Here is a 24473-nt window from a genome sequence, read left to right as displayed (position 1 = left end):
GATACCGTGGTACACCAACGAAACGTTTTGCAATTTATTCTGTTTTGCAAAACCACGCATTCATCGTTTGGCGGTACAAACAATGAATGGTAGTCTGCTGGAAAGATGTACAGTACGGACGCATGCTATCCACTTGTATAAAATCTGTGTCGGTGGCCAAGTGGGTTGAGTTTGAGATTCATAATCTCATTGTCGAAAGTTCCTGGTTCGAGTCTTAACCTGGGTGTTCTATTTCATTTATGTCTTTAATGTTTTGGATGGCAAAGTTAAGGAAATTTAACAATTTAACCATTAAAGACGCTCCAACACGCTTTGAATATGTTCCCAAAGATGCAAAAAAAAGTTAAGATAGCTATTAAAAATGGGCAGGGATAGGCACGAAAGGGAGAGAGATTTGGTTTGTTTTACTTCGCTTTGCTGCCACTTAATTATGAAGATGAGGATGAGCGATGATGTGATAAAATTCATGAAAGGACACTCACAAAAGAGACCCATGCCGGGATTCGAGCCTGGGATTCGTTGTGTCGTAGCGCGCTGGAGAACCACTTCTCTACGAACGTCGGCACAAAGAAAGAGAGAGAGTGTTCTGTTTTATTGATCAAGATTCGATGCATATCAAATGGCTTTGGCTCAAATTTTACCATTCGTATTTTCTTTGTAAAATACACTAAGCACACATTGGAAGTTAGGCAAGAACTGCACACACACACACACACAAACACCCACACACACATTGCATATAGCCTAATACTTTTACTAACGCCTGTTCACGTAAAAAAAAAAAATACCTGACTAAAAGGACAGTGTTTCCATGGTTAATATAGGGGCTTCGACAAACAAGTAGCACGTTTAAATTGCACCGAGGCACTTCCAATTGTGATGCAAATGTAGCAGGACCTTTCCCGCTTCTTCTTGCATGCATGTGTAAGAAACATGGCTGAAATGAAGACTACAAAGAGTAAAGAAGGAAACTGACCACCGCAATTGCAGTGGGATTTATGCGCGATGATCAATGTGATGTCAGTACGTAGATGTTTCTTTATTTAAGCGCAGGCCATGTGGCATGAATGGGAGAGAAAAGAAAAGTTTACAGGATTCTTGTTGGGAAACCTGATGGTAAGAGACCTGTAGGGAAGCCAAGACGAAGATGGAGAGATAACGTTGAGATGCCCCGAAGCATCTAATCAACAAGTGAGCTGATGACGTCATCTGAACCCAGGACCAATAGCTAACCAACTTTGGTAGGTTCGCTAGCGGACTCTGCGTCCCTGTCTCATATAAGTCTCCTAATACTGGGATAGGATCCACTTCTGAGTTGTCAATTTCTGTTTACAGCCTCGTCTGTTGTTCCGCTTCCTTCAGTTGTGCTTCCTAGATATTGAAAACTCTCTATCACCTCAACTCCTTTCATTCCAAATTATTTTTCGTACATTTCTGGCTCCATTTCTTATTTGTAACACTTCTGGTTCCTTGGTTTCCCTCAGAAGAACTGTCAAGCTGTTTCTGTGAGTGAATAATACGAAAGTTTACCTTTTCCTTCACACAGACTATGCAGTTGCATGATATCATCCCCTTTATCGCACCACTTAGGTCGGGCGACGTCATCAATTTCATTATCAAGTCCTCAGTCGCAGCCTGGAAACAGATGAGTTTATTAAGGCGCAATCTAGCTGGTGAGATGGGAAAATTTTCTCCGCCGAGCTCCTCAGAAGACCCTTCGACTTGCGGGGCGACTTTGAAGTTTGTATCTTCCATCTTGCCGCGTTAATGAATGAATCGATTAAGATATCGAGTTACGAGCGAGAGTCCGCAAATTGAGACCGTGGCAAAAGGCTGAAGAGGTGCTGAACTTATTTCTTCAAGTAGCTATGCAGCGGAAGCTTAGACGGTTGTTGGGGAATGAGCAGTCCAACGGATCCAGATAGAATCTTGTGCTCTAAATCTGGTTCAAGGTCAACTTCAGTTATCCACTCTCCTCCCTTTCAAGCACAGCGGCGGGTGGCATACTCTCCATGTTACCGCGCTGTGCCCCAGTAATCCAACTGTTTTTCTTATATTTTTATACAGGGTAAGTCAGAAAGAATGGAACAACTTTTCACGGTTATTATGACGTAACTATTTATGACAGAAAATCAAACAAGGCATCAACATAAAGAAAATCCCTGGAAGTTTTATTTCAACTTGGAGTCTTTATGCTGTTTTGCCGCTGCTCCGCCAGGATCGCTAGTTTGGCAAAATTTCGAGTGACTAGCAGAAGACGTACTGTGTGCAGGAGTTAGCGAAGACTGATTATATCACAATGGCACAAAGACACATACGCACGCGTTTCGGTAGTAATAAACCATCTCGGAAGAACATTTACCGTCGATACAAGCAATTCGAAGAGACAAGGTCTGTGTTGTAAAAGGAATAGCTTCCTGCGAACACTTCCCTTTCAGTTAACAAATTCATCGGGTACACGTGGCCGGCCAATGTCTCTCGTGGACACTGACAAAAAACACTTTTCTCCAAGCCGGGATTCAAAACCGGGGCCCGTAGCGTACGCAAGAGAGAGTAACAATGGTTGGAGATGGATTATTTAACGATCAGGGACTATGGAAGTAAAAGTAAAAAAGACGAGTCCGTTTATTAACAAGAATACATGAAAGAAATTGTACCGAGCCAAAGCAGCTTGGCGCAACATATGAGACAGTCAAAGTTTCTCGTCTCGTCTCTATCCTGGTGGGTTAATTCCGCGAACGTACAGGTGTACGTCGTCCCGCCTTGAAGGGTTGCGTGGACTTTCAGCCTGTTTTATCTTGGCTCTACCTCCGTATAGGGTTAATGATGGCTTACTTCATGGTGGTTTGTCTTGGGTTGTTCTTGAGAAGTCGCCGCACAACTGTCACGGGCGATGAGTGGACGAGATGTGTACTTCTTATTGGTCCGTAGGGATGAACCCACGCGCTCCTTCCCGAGCGATCACCCATCCAGAGGCTGTCCACGGCCGATGCTTTTTGACTTTGTAGCTGAAGCTATGGATACGGATTAATCTTTTTGATATGTGGCTGGGAGTTGATTCTCAAACAGGTGGTTCCGGCGGTACCAGCGGATCAATTAGATACGTCTTCTACCAATAAGTGCTCACTCTGTAGATTACTTGTTCAACTATTCGGCAATGTAATCTCCATATGTTCGAAAAACAATGACGATTGCGGAAGACGAGCTCTCGTAAACACCACCAGGTTGACTGAATACCACTAAGAGTCAATTAAAGAAAGGTATACAAATGATGCCAATAGCTCTCCAATCTTAATGCAAAAATCTCAATGATTTTTTCCCTATTCTGATCCCATAACATCCCGCATTGTAATATTAAAATATGTATAAGTAACAGCAGCACTGTCCAAATAACATTGAACGCTAATATTACTGTTTCAACATGTTGTCTAACTAACTAACTCTCTAACCTTCTTGAACCCAAAGGTTCATGGCTGCAGCCACACAAGCCTTCCATCTGTTCCTATCTTGAGCAAGATCTATATACTCTTTTCCATCCCTACCAATTTCCTATAGGTCCATCTCAACATTATCCCTCCATCTTCGTTTTGGTCTTCCTACTGGTCTCTTAGCATCAGGTTTCCCAACAAAAAACCTGTAAACTCTTCTTTCCTCTCCCATTCGTGCCACATGGTCTGCCCATCTAAGTCTTCTTGATTTAATCATTCTAATAATATCTGGACATGAATACAAATTATGTACTTCTAAATTAGTAACCTTCTTCACTCGTCTGTCTCCTCATCCCTTTTAGGTCCAAATATTATCCTAAGGATCTTATTTTTAAATACTCTCAATTTATATTCCTCTTTCAATGTAAGGGACCAAGTTTCGCATCCATATAATATTGCAGGCAAAATTACTGTTTTGTATATTTTAACTTTTAGTGTCTTAGATATTAAACGAGAAGACAAAGGTTTATGAAGAGAAAAGTAACATGCATCCCCTGAGTTAAGCCTGCTTTTTATTTCCTCTTTAATATAATTTTCATTTGTTTGTAATACTCCTAAGTACTTGAATTTGGAAACTGGTTCAAACGAGTTATCAAAAATTAGATTTTGATTATTACCTAACACTTTGTTTCGGCGTGTTTAGTTTTCTCATTGTTAACTTCCAAACCTCTCATTAGCTGCTTTGAAAAATACCTTAGCATTATTCTTAATTATATGATTTTCAGTAGCGCCATGGAAGAAACTAATTTTAATTTTATACCTTCTCCTGGCCGCCTAACTTCCTGTACAGCTACTATATCTAATTTAAACTGGGTGAGTCTGTTAAAAGAGGCCCCGTGGAAAATGTGCTCCTTGCATGTAGGCAACCCTGGTACACCGAAGAGAAGAGAGGGGTAGAGAACAGTCCAGGATATCGGTGCCAAGCAGTTTCAACAACTGACATAGAGGGGGATTAAAAAGAAACCACTTGTGCCTCCACCGGGTATGGAACCCGGGATCCCTTGATTACAACGGCACCACTGCGCCATGGGGGAGGCCCTCCAGCACCTCCTCTAGGTAGGTTGTTGTCACATTGTACTGTATTTACAGAAGAGATGTTTCATTCATTTACGTCTATGTCAAGTTGTCTAAACTGCTTGGCACCGATATCCTGGACTGTTCTTTACCCCGCTCTTCTCTCCTGTGTACAAGGGTTGCCTACATGCAAGGAGCACATTTTCCACGGGACCTCTTTTAACAGACTCACCCAGTACTTAACTATCTTATTAACTGTACACTGAAATGCCCCAGGCCGGTAAAGACTCAGAACATTCCAAGTACCTAATTTAATATCCTTATTCCTAATGTAGATATTATTCTTAGTCCAGGGATCTCCCAAAGTAGTCTCTGCCAGGAGATCCGAACGGGAGACTATTTTACCTCTGGAATATTTTACCTTGGGAACATCCTTGACCTCATATTGCTGATTCTTGACATGTCTTTTCACAGTGCAGAGTCGTCAGCTCTACGCGTAGCCCCCAATATGAATGGAGGGACCGCACCTGTCGTTGGTCAGAGGATCCTTCGGATCTATCTGGGAGGATCATATTGTAGTCCATAAACCATACCCCACTTCTGCCAATTGTGGGACGCTCATAGAGCCATGACAGGACAGCTCTGTAGATCCCAACGGAGCAAAATGTTGACCATTTCACTCTGTTGGTTGACTAACTGCAGTGACCAAGCCACTGCTGATTGTAATAAATAGTATTAATAGCAGAATTTGTTAATAGCGAAACCCACCTGTGTGTTTATGTGGGTATATTAAGTCATATTTGGGGTCCTTATAGTGTTTCGTGCTTGTGACGTCACGGACCTAGCAGCGTGGTGGTAATGCGGTCTTCCTGAAATCAAGGTGATCCTGGTTCGAACATTGTACAGTGAGAAATAAATGAGCGTAAAACGAACTTTGACAAACTTTTGTCGTTACATTTGGGTTATTGAGGTTTATAACGTACAGGGTGGTTCTAATGTCATAACCCCTGGTGGTTATCACAGTGGAACTATACCTGCCGCAAAATTAGTTTGGTGTTGACGCTTGGGATGCACGTGGAGAAAGCGGGTCTACGTCACTGCGGGAGGGTGGGTTGCTGGCATGCGAACCAATCAAAATCTTCCCAGTGCTTCACCCAAGCCCTGGTTACCTAGCAACAGAAAACGTTTATCTCGGTGTTGCCGCTTATCGGGCGATTCTTCCCGCGATCAGTTTTCATGTTGTTGGGAGAGGACGTGTTGTTTGTTTGTTGCGTTGCGTTGCGTTGCTGTGATATTTTAACCGGTCCGTTTGTTTAGTATTTATTGAATTTAGAGTATTCTTTGTTGTATATAGCGTGTTGTTTTAGTGTTATTTTTTGTACATAATTTTCTGTATTCTGCTTGAGTGTGTCGTGTGCTTGTGTGAAGAATGTCAAGCACAGGAGGCAATACTCGAGATGATAATGTACCAAAGAGGCCATGCGCTAAAAGAAAAAGGAATTCCTCTCAAAGACCAAACGCGGTAGATGGTTTGTCCTGAGCGCAAATAATTTGAGCAAGAGAAAAAACAATGGGGGTCCAATCATTTCTGTAAATAAAGTATTGGACAGAGCTGCTACTGCTGTCGGCGTGTCTAAGAACACTATTTTTACTATAGGGAAAGAAAAATATAATGTGGTGGCAATAAATAAATAAATAAATAAATAAATAAATGTGAGGCTTCAAATCTGGAAAGCCCAGGGAAGAAGATGAATATCTGTAAACGAGTGACAAATTTAGATACCTTTCAGCAAGACTCTATTCGTCGCCATATTTACTCTTATTATAGGAGGAAAGATCATCCCACTGTTGGGAAACTGCGCGTTTCGTTGAAAGATTCGGGACTTTTACAAGGTGGGAAAACATCTTTAAGGACGGTCATAAAATCTCTGGGATTCTCATACAAAAAAATGAATGGACGCAAAATGAAGTAAAGTATGGACGCATGTGGGGATGTGGAGGTAGGGCTCCACACATTCTCGACCCCGACCTAGGCCATATTATGGATGTGATGTGGTGATGTGGTTCAACAACCGCCTTTACCCCAGGTTTGCCCCAGGTACTCCCTTGGGCTGAGTCGACCCCAGATATTTGATTGAATAATTGATTGATTTGTTGTTTTAAGTCCACTTAATGCACAGGAAGGCTAATCGGGACTGGACCTACAGTTTAAAGTGGGATCCGAACCACTGTGCCATGTGCCTCCACCGGGTATCGATTACAAGGCGACGACGTTACCACTACGCCATCGGGGAGGCCTGCTAGGGATATTTGAAAAAGTTCCACCAGCCACCGCGGGTCTCCCGCGTGAAAGTCAGACGCCCCAGCAACTGGACTTTATGCAATTCAGTTGCGGTATAATTGAAAGATTGGCAGACTATAACGGCGACTTCGGCAAGAAATAATTATTGAAAGTGTATATATTCAATATTTTCAGAATGGATTGAAAAGGTAACCTGTAAACAATGCTCGTTTCGTTAATTCGTTCTTGTTGTAAGGGAAATGGAAATGAAGAGAGAAACCAATAACGCATTTCATCATTGTTGTTGTCATCGTTGTTATCCCGTTTACCTCGAAAAACAATAACACATTTCATCATTGTTGTTACTTTTCATAACACGTTTTCCTAGACGCAGCGTCAGACGGTTGCACTGTGTACCGTACCGTACCGCATGATATGGCAACACCGTGACGCGTGTTCCTTCAGCTCTCAATACCAAACTAATTTTGCGGCAGGTATAATTAAATTGTTTATTCTCTGCTTTCTGGATGGATGACGCAACAACTATCGTGTGGAAGAACGGTTAGTAACATGTTCATGGGACACTAAGGACATGTGAACGTCCACAGACCAGTACAACAATACGGAAAGTGCAACAATTTCACTGTAAGATTAACAAAGAGGTTGTTCCATTATTGATATGGTAACATGGAAACTAATTGTTTTGTGACACAAAAATAGTGGAAGTCATACTGGCCTTCTGGACAATAATTTCGTACGTTATTCTGAAGAAGGAAACACGACAATTGCCAACCTTGTGTAAGACACCAAAATCTTCCGTTTACACAATACCTTCTCTGGATGGTTGGGGAAAACGTGCCCCCTTGTTCCTTCGCTAACAACGCGAGCTTAACAGAAAGGTTGCAGCTGTGTTTTGTGGAAAATGAAACCCAAGGTAGTTCTGCAAACAATCGATGGATGCCGCTAGTTGTCATCGTACTTGAAACTCACTCTTCTTTGGGTAAGTACTGTTGTTGTTGTTTGATTTGATTTGATTTGGTGTTTTAAGTCCACTTTCTGCACAGTAAGACTAATCGGGACTGGACCTACAGATTAAAGTGGGATACGAAGCACTATGTGCCTCCACTGAAGTTGTTGTTGTTGTTGAACGTTCCACTGAGTACCGAACCGGGACCCCTTGATTACAAGGCGACGACGCTACCACTACACCATCGGGGAGGCCCTGTTGTTGTTTGTTCTTACATGATTATCACCAGTTCAATAATACCATCGTCACGATTAGCCAAACGCGACAGAAAAGCGACGCTAAATGATAAACATACAAATGCAATTGATTCTTTCGCTAAAAACCCCAAAGATTCATCATGAAAAGAAAAAGAAAATGTGTGGTTCCCTGCGAAAATGTGCATGGATAAAGCAAGCGTCTATCGAAGATGAACCACTACACCCCCCAACGAAATGGACTGTACACGTGACCTTGAGACAAGGCACAGTGAGCTGCATCTAGCACAAGCATGACGGAACTCGAAAGTTATTTCGTTGACCTGTTAATTTCGAACTGACTATGGTTTCCAAGATCACCAGACCTGACGCATTCTAATTTCATCTTGTGGGATTCACTAAAGGAATGTCTACACCGCAATAAGTCACTAACAACTGACACCCTCAAAGAGGGAGGTTGCAGGCGATGTCACATTAGCATATGTCTTGGCTAATTTGCAGACCCGTACACAAAAGTGCGTGGATTACTGGACTCCTTTTGATCATGGAAAACAATGGCCTTGTAAATTACCAATGAATTGATAATTTTAAGCATCAAAGGGGGCATAATACCACCACTAATTCTCAAAATTAATATTCTGTAGCAAACTACTGAAAACTTCCACGAACTCATAAGGTCCCCTACGAACTAAATACGTATATCCTAGAATCACACACTGGAGTTGGAGCATCTGAGTTTTTGTTTCAAGTAGGATTCGAACGACTATGTCCCTCCTTGGGGCATCAAATCCGAGACCTCTTGATTACATGGTGAAGACGTTACCACTACGCCACCCAGGAGGCAGCTTGCAGTATATGCTCTACGCAAACCTTGATTGTAATGTACGTACAAGGTAGGCACATACAAATTTTCATAGGAAACCTGTCAAAAATTAAAGTTATTGAGCGAGGTTTGATTTTCTTGGTTTCTTAGAGAAGCACCCTGTATATCTTCCAGACCTTTTTTTTTTGTTTCGGGCACAGTAAAGAAACGATGTACCGTTACGACTATCAGATGTCGTTTTGGAGATATACCTTGGGAAGGCTACCATTAGTCTATCTGGTAATGAAAAAATTCAATATGCTGACCAAGGCAGAAATTTATTTTATTATAAAAAATATATAAACTAAACATAACGTTTCAACCTTCTAGTAAGGTCTTCATCAGACTATGTACCAATTACAAATGTAACAAGCTACAAGAAGAGGACGATGTATATACACAAAAATGCTCCCCTCCACACTATTAGAAAGTTGTTCCGGAACATTCTAGCAGGTGGCTTTCCCTTGTCAACTGTAATTTCAGCTGAAAGTGAAAGTGGTTGGACTGTTTATCTCAGGCTCCATTTCCTTCATTCTTCTTCCTTCTTCTTTCCTCTTTCTCTCTTGTACTTTCCACTCTTTCTAACACCTTCCTCCATTCTTTGTTTATCATCAGTCCCCCATTCCAGTTCATTGTGTCTTCTTCACCTTTCTTCTCTATTTGCTTTCACTCTGAAGTGAAATGTAAAGAATGTCAGAGTGTGTACATAGGAGAAACGAAAAAGAGGCTGAAAGACAGGTTGAAACAACATAGGAATTATGTACGACTTAAGAGAGAGAGAAATGCGATATTTAAACCCCCAGAGAGAAACAGGACATGACATAGAGTGGGATGCGTCTAAGCAGATAGGAAGGGAGAAGAGAATGCTAGTGAGAAAATGGAAAGAGGCCAAGGAAATAGAGAAGAAAGGTGAAGAAGACACAATGAACTGGAATGGGGGACTGATGATAAACAAAGAATGGAGGAAGGTGTTAGAAAGAGAGGAAAGTACAAGAGAGAAAGAGGAAAGAAGAAGGAAGAAGAATGAAGGAAATAGAGAGTGAGATAAACAGTCCAACCACTTTCACTTTCAGGTGAAAGTAAAGTTGACAAGGGAAAGCCACCTGCTAGAATGTTCCAGAACAACTTTCTAATAGTGTGGAGGGGAGTATTTTTCTGTATATATATCGTCCTCTTCTTGTAGCTTGTTACATTTGTAATTGGTACATAGTCTGATGAAGACCTTACTAGAAGGTTGAAACTTTATGTTTAGTTTATATATTTTTTATAATAAAATAAATTTCTGCCTTGGTCAGCATAATTTTTTCATATCATGGAAACAAGGCTTAATGATGTTATATATCTGGTAATGTTCTGTGGCCCTTTTGTCCAAATAGCCAAATTCTGTTACCGCTGAAGGGGGGAGGTTGGAGTGAAAAACTACAATAAAAAGTAGCCAAGATTGAGGAATGTGTTTGTTGGTTTGAATAAAAGGAAAACAACTATAAAAAGAGGGAAGCCGTCAGCAGAAACGATAATGGATGTGAAGGTTACAAAAGCGTGCGAAGAGATCTGTAGGAAAGAATAAGACAATGACTAATGGATAAGATAGAAAAACCAACGGAAACTAAGAAATGGAATATTGTCTTATGTCGTCTGAGATGTGCATACTTTCAAATGCTGCATGAAAGTAGATGAAAAGGGAAGAACCGAATTTCCACGGCTTCTAGGAAATGTTCTTTCGAGATCTCCTTTCCTTATCCATTGAGTGGCAAGATCAAAAATACTTTGTCAACTAAAGCACACGTTCTTTTTTACATACAGATTATTTACTTGTACAATTTAGTAAACAAAAAATTGCACTCGATTATATTGTGGGAACAGTATATACAGTGAACACTAACTCCAAATTTTCCCTAAATATATTTTCGTTTGTTTCGTTTATTTTCTCTACTTCACCTTCCTGCCTGAGAAGCACCCCAGACCCGAAGAAGGCTACATCGGAGAGGAGCTCCACAGACCCGAAGGCCACTTCGGATAGAAGCTCCCCAGACCCGAAGGCCACTTCGGAGAGGAACTCCACAGACGCAAATGCCACTTCGGAGTGCAGTTAACCAGACCCGAAGGCCACTTCGGATAGGAGATCCCCAGACCCCCAATGCCACTTCGGAGAGGAGCTCCACAGACGCAAATGCCACTTCGGAGTGCAGTTAACCAGACCCGAAGGACACTTCGGATAGGAGCTCCCCAGACCCGAAGGCCACTTCGGAGAGGAGCTCCACAGACGCAAATGCCACTTCGGAGTGCAGTTAACCAGACCCGAAGGACACTTCGGATAGGAGATCCCCAGACCCCGAATGCCACTTCGGAGAGGAGCTCCACAGACGCAAATGCCACTTCGGAGTGCAGTTAACCAGACCCGAAGGACACTTCGGATAGGAGCTCCTCAGCCCCGAAGGCCACTTCGGAGAGGAGCTCTACAGACCCGAAGGCCATTTCGGAAAAGAGCTCCACAGACGCAAATGCCACTTCGGAGTGCAGTTAACCAGACCCGAAGGCCACTTCGGATAGGAGATCCCCAGACCCCGAATGCCACTTCTGAGAGGAGCTCCACAGACGCAAATGCCACTTCGGAGTGCAGTTAACCAGACCCGAAGGACACTTCGGATAGCAGCTCCCCAGACCCGAAGGCCACTTCGGAGAGGAGCTCCACAGACGCAAATGCCACTTCGGAGTGCAGTTAACCAGATACGAAGGACACTTCGGATAGCAGCTCCCCAGACCCGAAGGCCACATCGGAGAGGAGCTCCACAGACGCAAATGCCACTTCGGAGTGCAGTTAACCAGACCCGAAGGACACTTCGGATAGGAGCTCCTCAGCCCCGAAGGCCACTTCGGAGAGGAGCTCCACAGACCCGAAGGCCACTTAGGAGAGGAGCTCCACAGACCGGAAGGCCACTTCGGAGAGGAGCTCCCCAGACCCGAAGGCCACTTCGGATAGGAGATCCCCAGACCCCCAATGCCACTTCGGAGAGGAGCTCCACAGACGCAAATGCCACTTCGGAGTGCAGTTAACCAGACCCGAAGGACACTTCGGATAGCAGCTCCCCAGACCCGAAGGCCACTTCGGAGAGGAGCTCCACAGACGCAAATGCCACTTCGGAGTGCAGTTAACCAGACCCGAAGGCCACTTCGGATAGGAGATCCCCAGAGCCCGAATGCCACTTCGGAGAGGAGCTCCACAGACGCAAATGCCACTTCGGAGTGCAGTTAACCAGACCAGAAGGACACTTCGGATAGCAGCTCCCCAGACCCGAAGGTCACTTCGGAGAGGAGCTCCATAGACGCAAATGCCACTTCGGAGTGCAGTTAACCAGACTCGAAGGACACTTCGGATAGCAGCTCCCCAGACCCGAAGGCCACTTCGGAGAGGAGCTCCACAGACGCAAATGCCACTTCGGAGTGCAGTTAACCAGACCCGAAGGACACTTCGGATAGGAGCTCCTCAGCCCCGAAGGCCACTCCGGAGAGGAGCTCCACAGACCCGAAGGCCAATTAGGAGAGGAGCTCCACAGACCGGAAGGCCACTTCGGAGAGGAGCTCCCCAGACCCGAAGGCCACTTCGGATAGGAGATCCCCAGACCCCGAATGCCACTTCGGATAGCAGCTCCCCAGACCCGAAGGCCACTTCGGATAGGAGCTCCGCAGACCCGAAGGCCACTTCGGAGAGGAGCTTCCCAGTCCCGAAGACCATGTCGGATAGCAGCTCCCCAGACCCGAAGGCCACTTCGGAGAGGAGCTCCACAGACGCAAATGCCACTTCGGAGTGCAGTTAACCAGACCCGAAGGACACTTCGGATAGGAGCTCCTCAGCCCCGAAGGCCACTTCGGAGAGGAGCTCCACAGACCCGAAGGCCACTTAGGAGAGAAGCTCCACAGACCGGAAGGCCACTTCGAAGAGGAGCTCCCCAGACCCGAAGGCCACTTCGGATAGGAGATCCCCAGACCCCGAATGCTACTTCGGAGAGGAGCTCTACAGACGCAAATGCCACTTCGGAGTGCAGTTAACCAGACCCGAAGGACACTTCGGATAGCAGCTCCCCAGACCCGAAGGCCACTTCGGAGAGGAGCTCCACAGACGCAAATGCCACTTCGGAGTGCAGTTAACCAGACCCGAAGGACACTTCGGATAGCAGCTCCCCAGACCCGAAGGCCACTTAGGAGAGGAGCTCCACAGACGCAAATGCCACTTCGGAGTGCAGTTAACCAGACCCGAAGGACACTTCGGATAGGTGCTCCTCAGCCCCGAAGGCCACTTCGGAGAGGATCTCCACAGACCCGAAGGCCACTTAGGAGAGGAGCTTCACAGACCGGAAGGCCACTTCGGATAGCAGCTCCCCAGACCCGAAGGACACTTCGGAAAGCAGCTCCTCAGACCCGAAGGCCACTTTGGAGAGGAGCTCAACAGACCCGAAGGCCACTTCGGATAGGAGCTTCCCAGACCGGAAGGCCACTTCGGATAGCAGCTCCCCAGACCCGAAGGACACTTCGGATAGGAGCTCCCAAGACAAGAAGGCCATATCGGATAGCAGCTCCCCAGACCCGAAGGACACTTCGGATAGGAGCTCCTCAGACCCGAAGGCCACTTCGGAGAGGAGCTCCACAGACCCGAAGGCCACTTCGGATAGGAGCTTCCCAGACCCGAAGGCCACTTCGGATAGGAGCTCCCCAGACCCGAATGCCACTTCGGAGAGGAGCTCCCCAGACCCGAAGACCACTTCGGATAGCAGCTCCCCAGTCCCGAAGGCCACTTCGGATAAGAGCTTGCCAGACCCGAAGGCCACATCCGAGAGTAGCTTCCCAGAACCGGATGCCATTTCGGAGAGGAGCTCCCAGTCCCGAAGGCCATCTCGAAAAGAAGCACCCCACATACGAAGGCCATCTCGGAGAGGAGCACCCCAGACCCGAAGGACATCTCGCAGAGGATCACCCCAGACCCGAAGGCCATCTCGGAGAGGAGCTCCCCAGACCCGAAAAACATCTAGGAGAGAAGCACCCCATAGCGGAAGGACATATCGAAGAGGAGCACCCCACAGCCGAAGGACATCTCGAAGAGGTGCAACCCACAGCCTAAGGACATCTCGGAGAGGAGCTCCCCAGACCCGAATTCCACTTTGGATAGGAGCACACCAGATCCGAAGGCCATCTCGGAGAGGAGCTCCTCAGACCCGAAAGAACATCTCGGATAGGAGCAGCCCACAGCCGAAGGCCACCTCGGTAAGGAGCTCCCCAGACCTGAAGGCCACTCCGGAGAGGAGCACACCAGACCCGAAGGACATCTCGGAGAGGAGCTCCCCAGACCCGAAGGCCATCTCGGAGAGGAGCACCCCAGACCCGAAGGACATCTCGAAGAGGAGCACTCCACAGCCGAAGGACATCTTGGAGAGGAACACCCCACACCCGAAGGCTGCCTCGGAGAGAAGCTCCCGAGACTCGGAGGACACTTCGGAGAGGAATCATCAAGAGACCTCACACGTCTACGGATACAATACTCATTGTAGTGCTGCCTCCTAGAGGAATAAGAAGCAAACTACTGTAATAGTCTGTGCAAACAAGACGAAGCGCGGAACTTAGTTTCGTTATAATGTAAAGTTTTACGTTGTTTATGAGTTTCTTAATACATGCAGTTTGTCTTGTTAAAGCATGTGTTTGTATCGCACAATATTATGGCGCAGTCGTTATGAAAGAACTCTTCGCTTCATGGATTGCAGGATTTGCAAGAACCTTATCAATGTAAATAATCACGGGTGGAATGGTGAAAATATTCGGCTTTCCTCGACATACCAAAATTAAGCGCAGCTCTAATTTCATTTTGCACTCTGTCAGTTATTGAGCTGTAAACAAATGTATTGTGTCCTAAAATGTATATGCATTGGGGCATAACAGATGACCCTTTCTGAAGATTCCTCTCTTCCACTTAGTACAATCTGCATTTTACAGCCTAACGAGGCTCTTTCGTCTTGACACATCCAGTATAGTTCTCTGTGGGACTTCTGCCCTGCCCATGAGTGTCTGTGATTGTCCTTTCACCAATTTCACCTCAAGAACTTTCATCCTCATCTTCGCGATTAGCCAAACGTGGAGATAAACGAAGTTAAAGAAAACAAACCAATTGATCAATCAGTGCTTATGCATTTTGCCGAACTTAACGCGCACATTTATTCCAGAGACTGTTACAACGTCAATTTGGTAATGAATGCCTTTCCTTATCTGTGGTAGAAATTTACAAATAACTGCCACATTGGCTACGATGACATTGACCTCTAGTGAGAAACAGATGAACTGTGTGGCCTTGCTATTATTTCTGTCCCTCGCTTCTCTTAATGAGGATTGATCAGAGAAAACACGTGCCACCCAAATGAGACCTCGATGTTACCGAGCGAAAGATAAACAAAATGCAACAACATTTAAATTGCGTAACCCTTTTTTTCCAGTTTCACTCTTATTTACAATGATAATACAGTGGTTAACCAATTCACCCGCGTCCAATAATTAGCATTGTAGAGGCTGCATGGCATGAATCGTGAAACTGAAATACAAACGAACAAAGTGTAATAATGGAAAGTACTGACGAACAATCTCTCTGTAGTAAAGGAATATCCTATTAAATGAAATCCACGTTACCAAATTCACTTTAGTGGGCTCGATGCCTGAGAGTGCTGAGTGGTATCACTTTCTAGGCAGCGAAGATTCAGTGATCTGAGTCTGGTCTGAGTAAAGTAAGAATGTTTCTTTGTGAGTATCTTCCCACAAGCTCTTATTTAATGTTCTAAGAACTCGTGTTTTCCCGTTTCGCCTTTTCCCATTTCGCCTTATGTCTTATGAGAACAAAAAATTGGTTGATCTACAGTGGTCAATTTAAGGCGAAACGGGAAGTCTCCTTTCACCTTCTTCCCGTTTCGCCTTAAAATCGGAGAGAGGGAAAAAATTCACACGGGGGATATTTCCGTTTCTAAACATATCCATCCACCTGTGAGACTGTCGTTTACAAGTATAGTGGTGCAGAGAAGTTTCCCTTCTTCCACCTGTGTATTTCTATTGGTGAAGCAGCTAACAAGCCATTGGAGGAGCCTAGGTCAGAAAATAATACAGACCGTGTCAGTTACAGAATCTTAGTGTAACTAATTTGATATACATATTTATATAATATAGGCCTATAATGAGATGATTGTTGGATTACGTGGATGCAGTATCCTGTTGTGTTCATCTGGGAGATGTGAAACTTGTTGTCATTTGTTTATGTGTTCTATATTTGCATTTACGTCTAAGTTACCAAATGTCTAGCATAAGTGTAAAACTGAATTGATAAGTAATCCTATATTTGTATAAATATTTATATTCGATTCTATTTGGTGTTTAATTAATCGGTAAGTCATGGAATATCCCTCCCTTACATTATTTTCCAATATCCGGTTTTAAGGCGAAAAGGGGAAAGGGGAATTTCCATTTCGCCTTAAATTGACCACTGGAGGTAAACCAGTTTCTGTGGCTGATAAGACATAAGGCGAAATGGGAAAAAGGAGAAACGGGCATGGACCAAGTGATTAGCCACAAATGGTACAAAAGCGACTTAATACTAGAAAAAAAGCAGGTTAATTAACACTAGAAGATGCGCGTATTTGTAATCAATGCTATAATAGACCTTGTACTATTTTCTGATGAGCAGCTTTCGTTGGAACTCATGTCCACGTATTACACCCCGGTAAATGCAACGTTGCAGGTCAACGAGGCTCTGGCGTCTAGACTCAGAGTCGGTATGATCCTCTGTGCGATTTGTGTCGTGTGCTGTCCTTCCACCAATTCATCAATTCATCTTATCACCATTCATTCTCCTCTTTGCGATTAGCCAAGGTGGCAGAAAAGCAATGTAAAATAAACAAAATGAATCACTGGACCTCTTGACTTTGAGCGGATCTTTTCCTTCCATGGGTGCCATCGAGTGAGTTAAGGCCGTGGGTCACTTGACCCCATAAGTAAAAATTGGTTGTTTATTGTTTCTCCTTTATACTTGTATCTCCATTTTGTTTTTCTTTCCCTGCAAGCTCCTTCTAGCTTCCTTTACTCCTTTCTCAGTCGTAGTATCCCTTTGTTATTGCATACTCTATATCACTGTGCCTCTCTCTTCTTCATCATTTCTTTTTCTATATTTTCCTTACGTTTTTTCTCTCTATCCCATTTTCTTCTTCATTCTCTCTCTCTCTTTCTTTCTCTCTCTCTCTCTCTCTCTCCCTCTCTCTCTCCCTCTCTCTCTCTCTCTCTCTCTCTCTCTCTCTCTGCCTCGTTTCTTTATGTCTCTTCTTTTCCCTTCTCTCTCTCTATCGTGCAGGCTTCTTTATTTCTCTTTCTCTCTCTCATTCTTTATCGATTGTTTTGTGTCTTCGTTTCTCTCTCCAAAAGTGGCTGCAATAAATAAACCGAATTTCTTCTGAGGCAAGATGACATGAATGTATCCAGTTGAGGACACAAATTTTCGGTTTTGATTTTCCCTTCCCCTGGAAAACATTTCTGTGAGTGCATCGTCTATACGTTGCCCGGAAGTCGGACGTAAAGCTCAACCTGAAATGTTTCCCGCCAGATCAAGTATGCTCTTACGCTAACAATTCCTTCTCCAACTGTCACGTGCATGCTTTCCTCCACTGACATAAACGTTAGATACTGACGTGCTTCGTTCACTACCTCGCGCCATAGCTAGGGATTGCTATTGGGTGGACAATTAGAACCTTACACAGAGGGATGATGAGAACATACACACAGGGCCGGCTCTACCGTACGTTCAACACGTGCATTTGCAGGGGGCGCAAGCTCGGGGGTGGGGGTGGGGGGGCAAAATGTATAAAAATGGAAGTTGCATTATTTGAGGCACTTTGGTTTTCTTGGGTCGTAGAAATTTCAAATTAAAACCATTTGCATGTGCAGTATAAAGCAGAAACGAATAATAAAAGCAAAGAGTAACTGCGAAAGAAAGCGGTGCCGAAAGTTTATGTTAGTTGTCTTCTTACAAAAGCAGCTATTACTGTTTTGTCTGTGAAAATGGTAAGCAATGTCTAATGTGCGTGTGCGGTGCCAAGTTACAACGCTATCTATTGTTTGATCGCGTGCCAGACCGCCAGTCCTTCGCTCCCCACCCCCTGTTATCGAGGTTTGAGTTAAACTGACGTGTCGCATTCGATAGTCGGAAATAGAGCTGCATTGTTCTTTGACGTGTTGATCGCGAAAGGTGGTGATGATAGGTATTGCCGAATCGCGCAAGACGCAATAGTAAGTACGAATATCCGCTGTTCTTGCCGTTGCTGGTTGCACCTCATTTACGATCTTGAAGGTGCAGTTAGTGCATGTCGTGTGTGAGAACGCGCGCTCGTTTGAGTGTGACAATGTATTGAGAGACTTGTGCATTTGTGCTGTCATTAAAACAACTGGTTTGTCAAGTCGTCGTAATAGATTTAATATTTATTTGTTGCATTTGTAATTGTAAACTAAGGTGTCTGATAAAAGGAAAAAAACTCTCGGGTGCAGAATATCGTAAACGCAAACGAGAAAAAGAGCGCAATATAGAAAATCAAAGTGGAGCTTTGCACAAATTTCTGAAACTTGAAGCAAGCGATGTAGTGAAAGCCGAAGAATTCGAAACCGGTGATTCTGAACTCGTGGCAGGTTGTTCTAATTGCAATCCTGATGATAATGGTGTATTTCAGCAAAAAAGTGAAACAGAATCTCCTTTTGTCGGTGCTCAGAATGTAGTGGAACTGTATGAAGAATATACAGATCCAGCAAAATGGAATCCACATTTCAGTGACGCCGAAAGAGTGGAGATCGTTAAAAAAAACGCCCACCTGAGAGACCGAAACCTGATTTTATTTTCCCTCTCAGCTCTAATGATAGTAAATTTTCACCTGCACATTTCATTCGCGAATTAATGGAGAACACATTGACAGAACGTGGCTGGTTTATTCAATAGTAAAAAATTCCATCTTCTGCTTTTGTTGTTCTGTTTCGCGACTTTGCAAATAGAGAAAGTAGAAAAGTTCATTTGTAAGCTTTCCAACTTAAGGAAGGAAAAGTACAAAGTGAATAGTGTAATCATGATGAAATCGTGGTTTACGAGGCGTATATAATTGTACATACATAGTTTATTGTAAATAGTGATGAAGTGAAGATATGTTGCTTCATGTACAATGTTCTGGAAAATGTACGTACCAGTATAAATAGTCATGAAGAAATGCTGAAACAAAACAGAAGAGCTGAGAGTTCTGCAATTCGGCAGAAACTATGGTGGGTAAATGCAAAAAAGGTAAAAAGGTAAAGTGTTCCCCTGTGCATAGCACCACGCCATGAAGGTGTATAGGGGGTGTGGGGGTAACGCCCCACACTTTCTTGTTCCGGTCGTGAGTATCACGCCCCTGACCGCCTTTACCCCCCAGGTACCCATGTTATTCGACGCTGGGTGGACGCCGGGGCCGCTTCCATCGTTAGAAAAATTCCCGGATTTGAACCGGCCGGGGATCGAACCCGGGACCTTTAGCATGGTAGTCAGACGCGTTACCGACTGAGCCACCGCGGCCACATAAATGGGTAAATGCAAAAGATATTTTATTATTATTAGGCTCAAATATATATATATTTTTTATTTATGAATAACTTATCTTCTCGCATTCTGTATTATTTCATTTTATTATGTTAAAAATTGGTTATACCATCAGAAATTGCCACGGATAACAAGCTTAGTTGTTCATACATAACGTTTTCTTTGTACGTATTTTGTGCTGGGGGCGGCAAGAAGTAAATTTGGACGGGGCGGCAAAATTCCTAGGACAGGGGCTGCATACACATGCTACTACTGAAATCAAGTTTAAAGTGTATGCCTCTAGCGTGTATCGAATCCAGGATCCCTTGATTACAAAGCGACGACGTTACCATTACGCCATTCAGAAAGTATTTTCGTAAGGATGGGACTTAATGATGTAATCTTCTATATATATAAAAATGGATGTATGTGTGTGTGTTTGTGTGTATATTTGTTTGTTCCGGCATAACTCTCGAACGCCTGGAACGATTTCAACCAAACTTGGTACGCGCATCACTTGCAACCTGGAAAGAAATACTGTGGGGGTAAGACACCCCTGACAACCCTAGGGGTGTGGGTGGGAAGGGGTGACATGTAAAAATGATCGAGAACCACCGATATTAAATTCCGCACCAACAGACATCCGTGACTCTATGCAATCCGCACAACGATAGTGTTTCTCGGGTTGTCTAACATTCAGGCTGTGTTGCGAATTGATTCCATAGTTTTCGTGACACTCCCAATGCGGTTCAACTCCAAGTTCATCACCTATCGGCATGGGGGGTGAGAGGAGGTGAATAATAAAATGCCACAAATGACCTAGATTAGTGTCGAATCCATAGTTTTCTATGTCGCTAAGCTAATTGGTGACATTCACGATCACATTTAAAATTAGTTACATTTTACACTATAGTTAGAATTCATTATTTTCCTGTCTAATACAAGATTGGGATAAATAAATACCCGGGGAACGCCGGGTAATCAGCTAGTGATATAATATATGAGGGAGCAGAGAAAGGAATGTGATTATATTATTGAGGATTGGAGCGTGGGTCATCTCTTTTTAAAAGAACGGTAATTAACAGAAACCTTTACAGACATAGGTGTAACTTGGAGGACACATTTGCAGGCTTATTGCAATTTTCAAGCTAAGAGTATGTATTTTTGTTAACCTCGTGACACCTGAGAAACAAAGAAATAGAGAGCAATTTTTATGATTTCTCTCAAACGTAAGAGTTATAACCCCAAAGTTAGGTACCAAGTTTCGACCATGTTGACAGAGTATGTGAATGACGAGGGTGTGAAAGCAATATCATCGGCATATAGAACTCTCACAACTACTCACCGGTATCCTTGAATATGAGGTCAGCCATACCCACGGATTGTCCGTGTGTTTCGCTTCTTTTTCCTTCTCTTTCTCTTCAATCTGTTGCCGAACCTGAGGCGGCATGAACTCTACATTCGCCTCGGAAAACACCATGTTGTCTTCCACCACAGTGCGCCGTTTCTCGATCCTGTGCGTCTCACGAGGCGGCGGCGGCGGAGGCGGTTCGGGTCCCGACGGGATATCCGTCGAGTCCGCTCCCGCCGGCCGAGGATTGCACACGAAATCGCACCTGTCGTCCACGTGACCGACGTAAGAATACAAAAAGTACGAAATCCCGATCTCACTTGCGAACAGGAGGAAGACACACGAGTAGAGGACGCCCAGGTGAGGGAACGAAGACGTCGCGACGGTTTTCCTCTCGTTGCCGATGAGCGTCGCAGTGGCGTCGTCAGCTTCGCTCGCGTCTCCTGCCATAACTCGCGACGCGAAAGCAGCTCTTCCGCCCTGTGATGCGGCTGGCGAACTGTCTCCCGGCGTCCGCACGTGCAACGCAAATACTGGCTCTCGCGACTTCACGAGTTGCGCTTTCTGGAAACTCCCGCCGCTGTTTCGGATTCTGACCGGCAGAGGGCGGGCCTGGGCAGCTAGAACGGTCTCGGCATTTATAATTCAACGCGCAGTTCTAAAACAATATTCCATATGAACTGACCACCGTACCGTCCTAAACTACAACGAAGAAGGAAAACCTAGTTCTTACCAGTGTTCGCAAAGGTACTTTTTAAAAATAACCGAGTTCTAAATTTAACACGCAACGAAAATCCTTTAACCATAGCATACAGAGAACACTTCGTTCAAAAAGTAACTGCAGTTCCTCATTTTAAGTAACTGTAAGTTACTTTAACAGTTACTTTCTGCTCAAAATTTCCTTCCATACAAATTACACACAATCAATGATCGTTAATTGTAAATAAAATTAATATATGCAGACTTACATGTATTTTATTTATGTACCTAGTACGTGGGTCGTTCAATATATAAGTTTCCGTATGCTGTAAAAAATGTTATTTTTAAGATACATTAGAAAACTATACATACATGTGTAGGAGGATCCTTCCTCACTTCTCCACATAATCCCCATAGAGATTCAGGCATTTGTCCCGCCGTTGCACCAATTTGTCCATACCCTTTGCAAGAAAATCAGGGCTCTGGCTATTGAGCTATTCTCACATTACGCTTCACTTCTTCACCTGTTTCGAAACGGTAACCTTGCAATTCAGACTTTAACACCGGAAAAATATGAAAATCACTCGGCTCTAAACCGGGGCTTATGGAGGGTGGGGCAGCCGTTCCCACCCCAATTCTTCAATTTTGTGTTGTGTTTGCACTGCTGAGTGGGGACGAGCGTTATCGTCAAGAAGAATGACACCAGCTGACAGGAGACCTGGTCGCTTATGTCGATTTGCGTTTTTTAGTTTATCCAATGTTTGACAATAACGGTCAGCATTAATTGTTCTTCCTCGTTCCAAAAAGTCCATAAACAGAACGCCCTTAGCATCCATGCTTCTGAACTCCTTATGACGCGAGCCCGCGTTTTCCGAACAAGCATTTACTTTTCGCCTTTGAGCGCATGCGCCTTCACGTCTGATAACGAATCGATTGTTGTTCCTTGTAGACGAAGGATGGCGCTTGTCATCAATGTGCTTCTTTTTAATGGCATTGCTTTATACAATATTTTATAGCACAGGGAAACTTATATATTGAACGTCCCTAGTACATAATGTAAGTCTTCACAACTTAATATTATTACAGCAAAAACAGATGGAACAAAACATTAAAGTCTTCAAGTTTGATTGATTGATTCATTTGTATTATTTAACTTTGCTTTTCTGACACCTTTAGCTAATCGTGAAGATTAGAATAAGTGGATGATATGATGATATTGATGAGGGACACCAAAGAACCCGGGACTCCTATTGTCGCAGCGCACTGTGCCAACCACTCCACCACGGAGGCAGACATAGGATATATATCGAACATGATAGTAGAAAAAGTACGTTCTGATACTTCAAAACTTTATAGAATAAAGAGAAAAAGTGTGGTATAAAGGGAAAGGAGAATTAAGAACATTTTTCCTACAACATCCAGGCTTTTCGATCTTGCGTCATATGTTTCGTGCCAGCATATATTATCTTCTTCTTTCTCGGATTATTTCTTCGTTAACCCTTCCTTGAAGTGCATATTTAAGCATACATAAAAGCTTATTAGCCAGTGTCCCTGTTAGTTTCCTTTGCTTTTCTTGATTTCCAATATTGCTTTTGTTTCACCAATTCCTTCCAACAGAAATATAGTTGGACAAATGAAACACAAATAGGAAAAATCACCCTAGATTCCCTTTAAATTCGACACGAAGCTATGAATCGTCCTTTCAGAACGAAAGCATTCGTGTGTTGTTGTTTTCTGTTGTTGAGGTACGCATAAAGTCTCCAGGGGTCCTTGGAGCGTTGTGCTCCGTATCAAACTCGATCACGTGACTCGAGTCTCGTGGCTGCAAAGCAAACACAATCAACCCTACGCTGCGCTGGCCCCATCCGAAATCTGTTGATTCAGCTACGGGAAAAGATGCTGCGTGGAGAAACGCGTAGGAAGGATACAAGAAGGAGGCCGACGCGAGATGCGACAGTCGAAGGCATTCTTGAGATTCCTATTCTCCTTCCACAGTAAGAACGAAAGGGTAAATAATATTACGTGACTTGTGAGAAATTGTATTGGCTGATTCTTCAGGAATCTTGGGCCTAAGAATATAGTGCGTGGGATAAAGCTATGCCATTTAACTAAATTACGTGGGGGCCTCCCCGATGGAGCAGTGGTAGCGTCGTCGCCTTGTAATCAAAGGGTCCCGGGAGGCACATAGTGGTTCGGATCCCACTTTAAACTGTAGGTCCAGTCCCAATTAGCCTTGCTGTGCATAAGGTGGACTGAAAACACCAAATCCAATAACCAACCAACTAAATTACGATAATGAAATCTTCGTCTTCCGGTCAGGGTATTTACCTCTTTAATAAAATCTCATTATCTGTATTATATGTACATTACAATATTCATGAGTATGAAAGAAAATATGTGTTGTACAAAAATAAATATAGTTATTTCAGTTGTGAAGATTGATTGACTTAGTTTATTTTACTTCGCGTTTTGTGGCTCTTGGATAATTTGCGAAGATGGGGATGAGTGATGAAATGATGAAATTGATGAATGGACATTCACAAACAACCAAGCCCGAGCGGGATTCGAACCCGGGACCCTTGGCGTCGCAGCGCGATGTGCTAACCACTCGGCCACAGGGTCCGGCTCAGTTGTGAAGAATCTAGTACTTTACATACTGCTTCCTAATCAATTTTTAGGATCTTGTCGTACTATTGAAGATATAATAACTTCGCTTGCATGCAGAAGGATGGTATGTACAGTTACCGAATATATAAATGGGACACCTACATCCTGAAATATTGGCATTCTGCAATAATTGTGTGTTGCATACCTCTACGGAGATGAGCCAACTTTCACAATAAGAAGTTCTGCTACTTAGGTAACACAGACAAAACACATTGCAGGGAGGTCAGTATTTCAGGATATATATTTTATTGCCGGTGACTGTACGTGTGTGTTGTATGTCCTTGGAATCC

The 24473-nt window shown here is 43.9% G+C and overlaps 1 protein-coding gene across 1 annotated transcript in view; it reads right to left on the bottom strand.

Moving 5' to 3' along the window:
* Nucleotides 1-21267, bottom strand: part of LOC145995376 (uncharacterized) — a 532139-nt gene extending 510872 nt beyond the window's left edge. The window contains exon 1 of the mRNA XM_083131981.1: nucleotides 20812-21267. Coding sequence (XP_082988107.1) covers nucleotides 20812-21267 — 456 coding nt within the window. The remainder of the gene's footprint in view (nucleotides 1-20811) is intronic.
* Nucleotides 21268-24473: the final 3206 nt, after the last annotated feature.

Source organism: Lepisma saccharinum, chromosome 11 (genome assembly GCF_977018435.1).
Source record: "Lepisma saccharinum chromosome 11, izLepSacc3.1, whole genome shotgun sequence".
Lineage (NCBI taxonomy): Eukaryota > Metazoa > Arthropoda > Insecta > Zygentoma > Lepismatidae > Lepisma > Lepisma saccharinum.
Note: the sequence above shows the minus strand (reverse complement) of the source record. Positions and strands in the feature narration are given on the sequence as shown.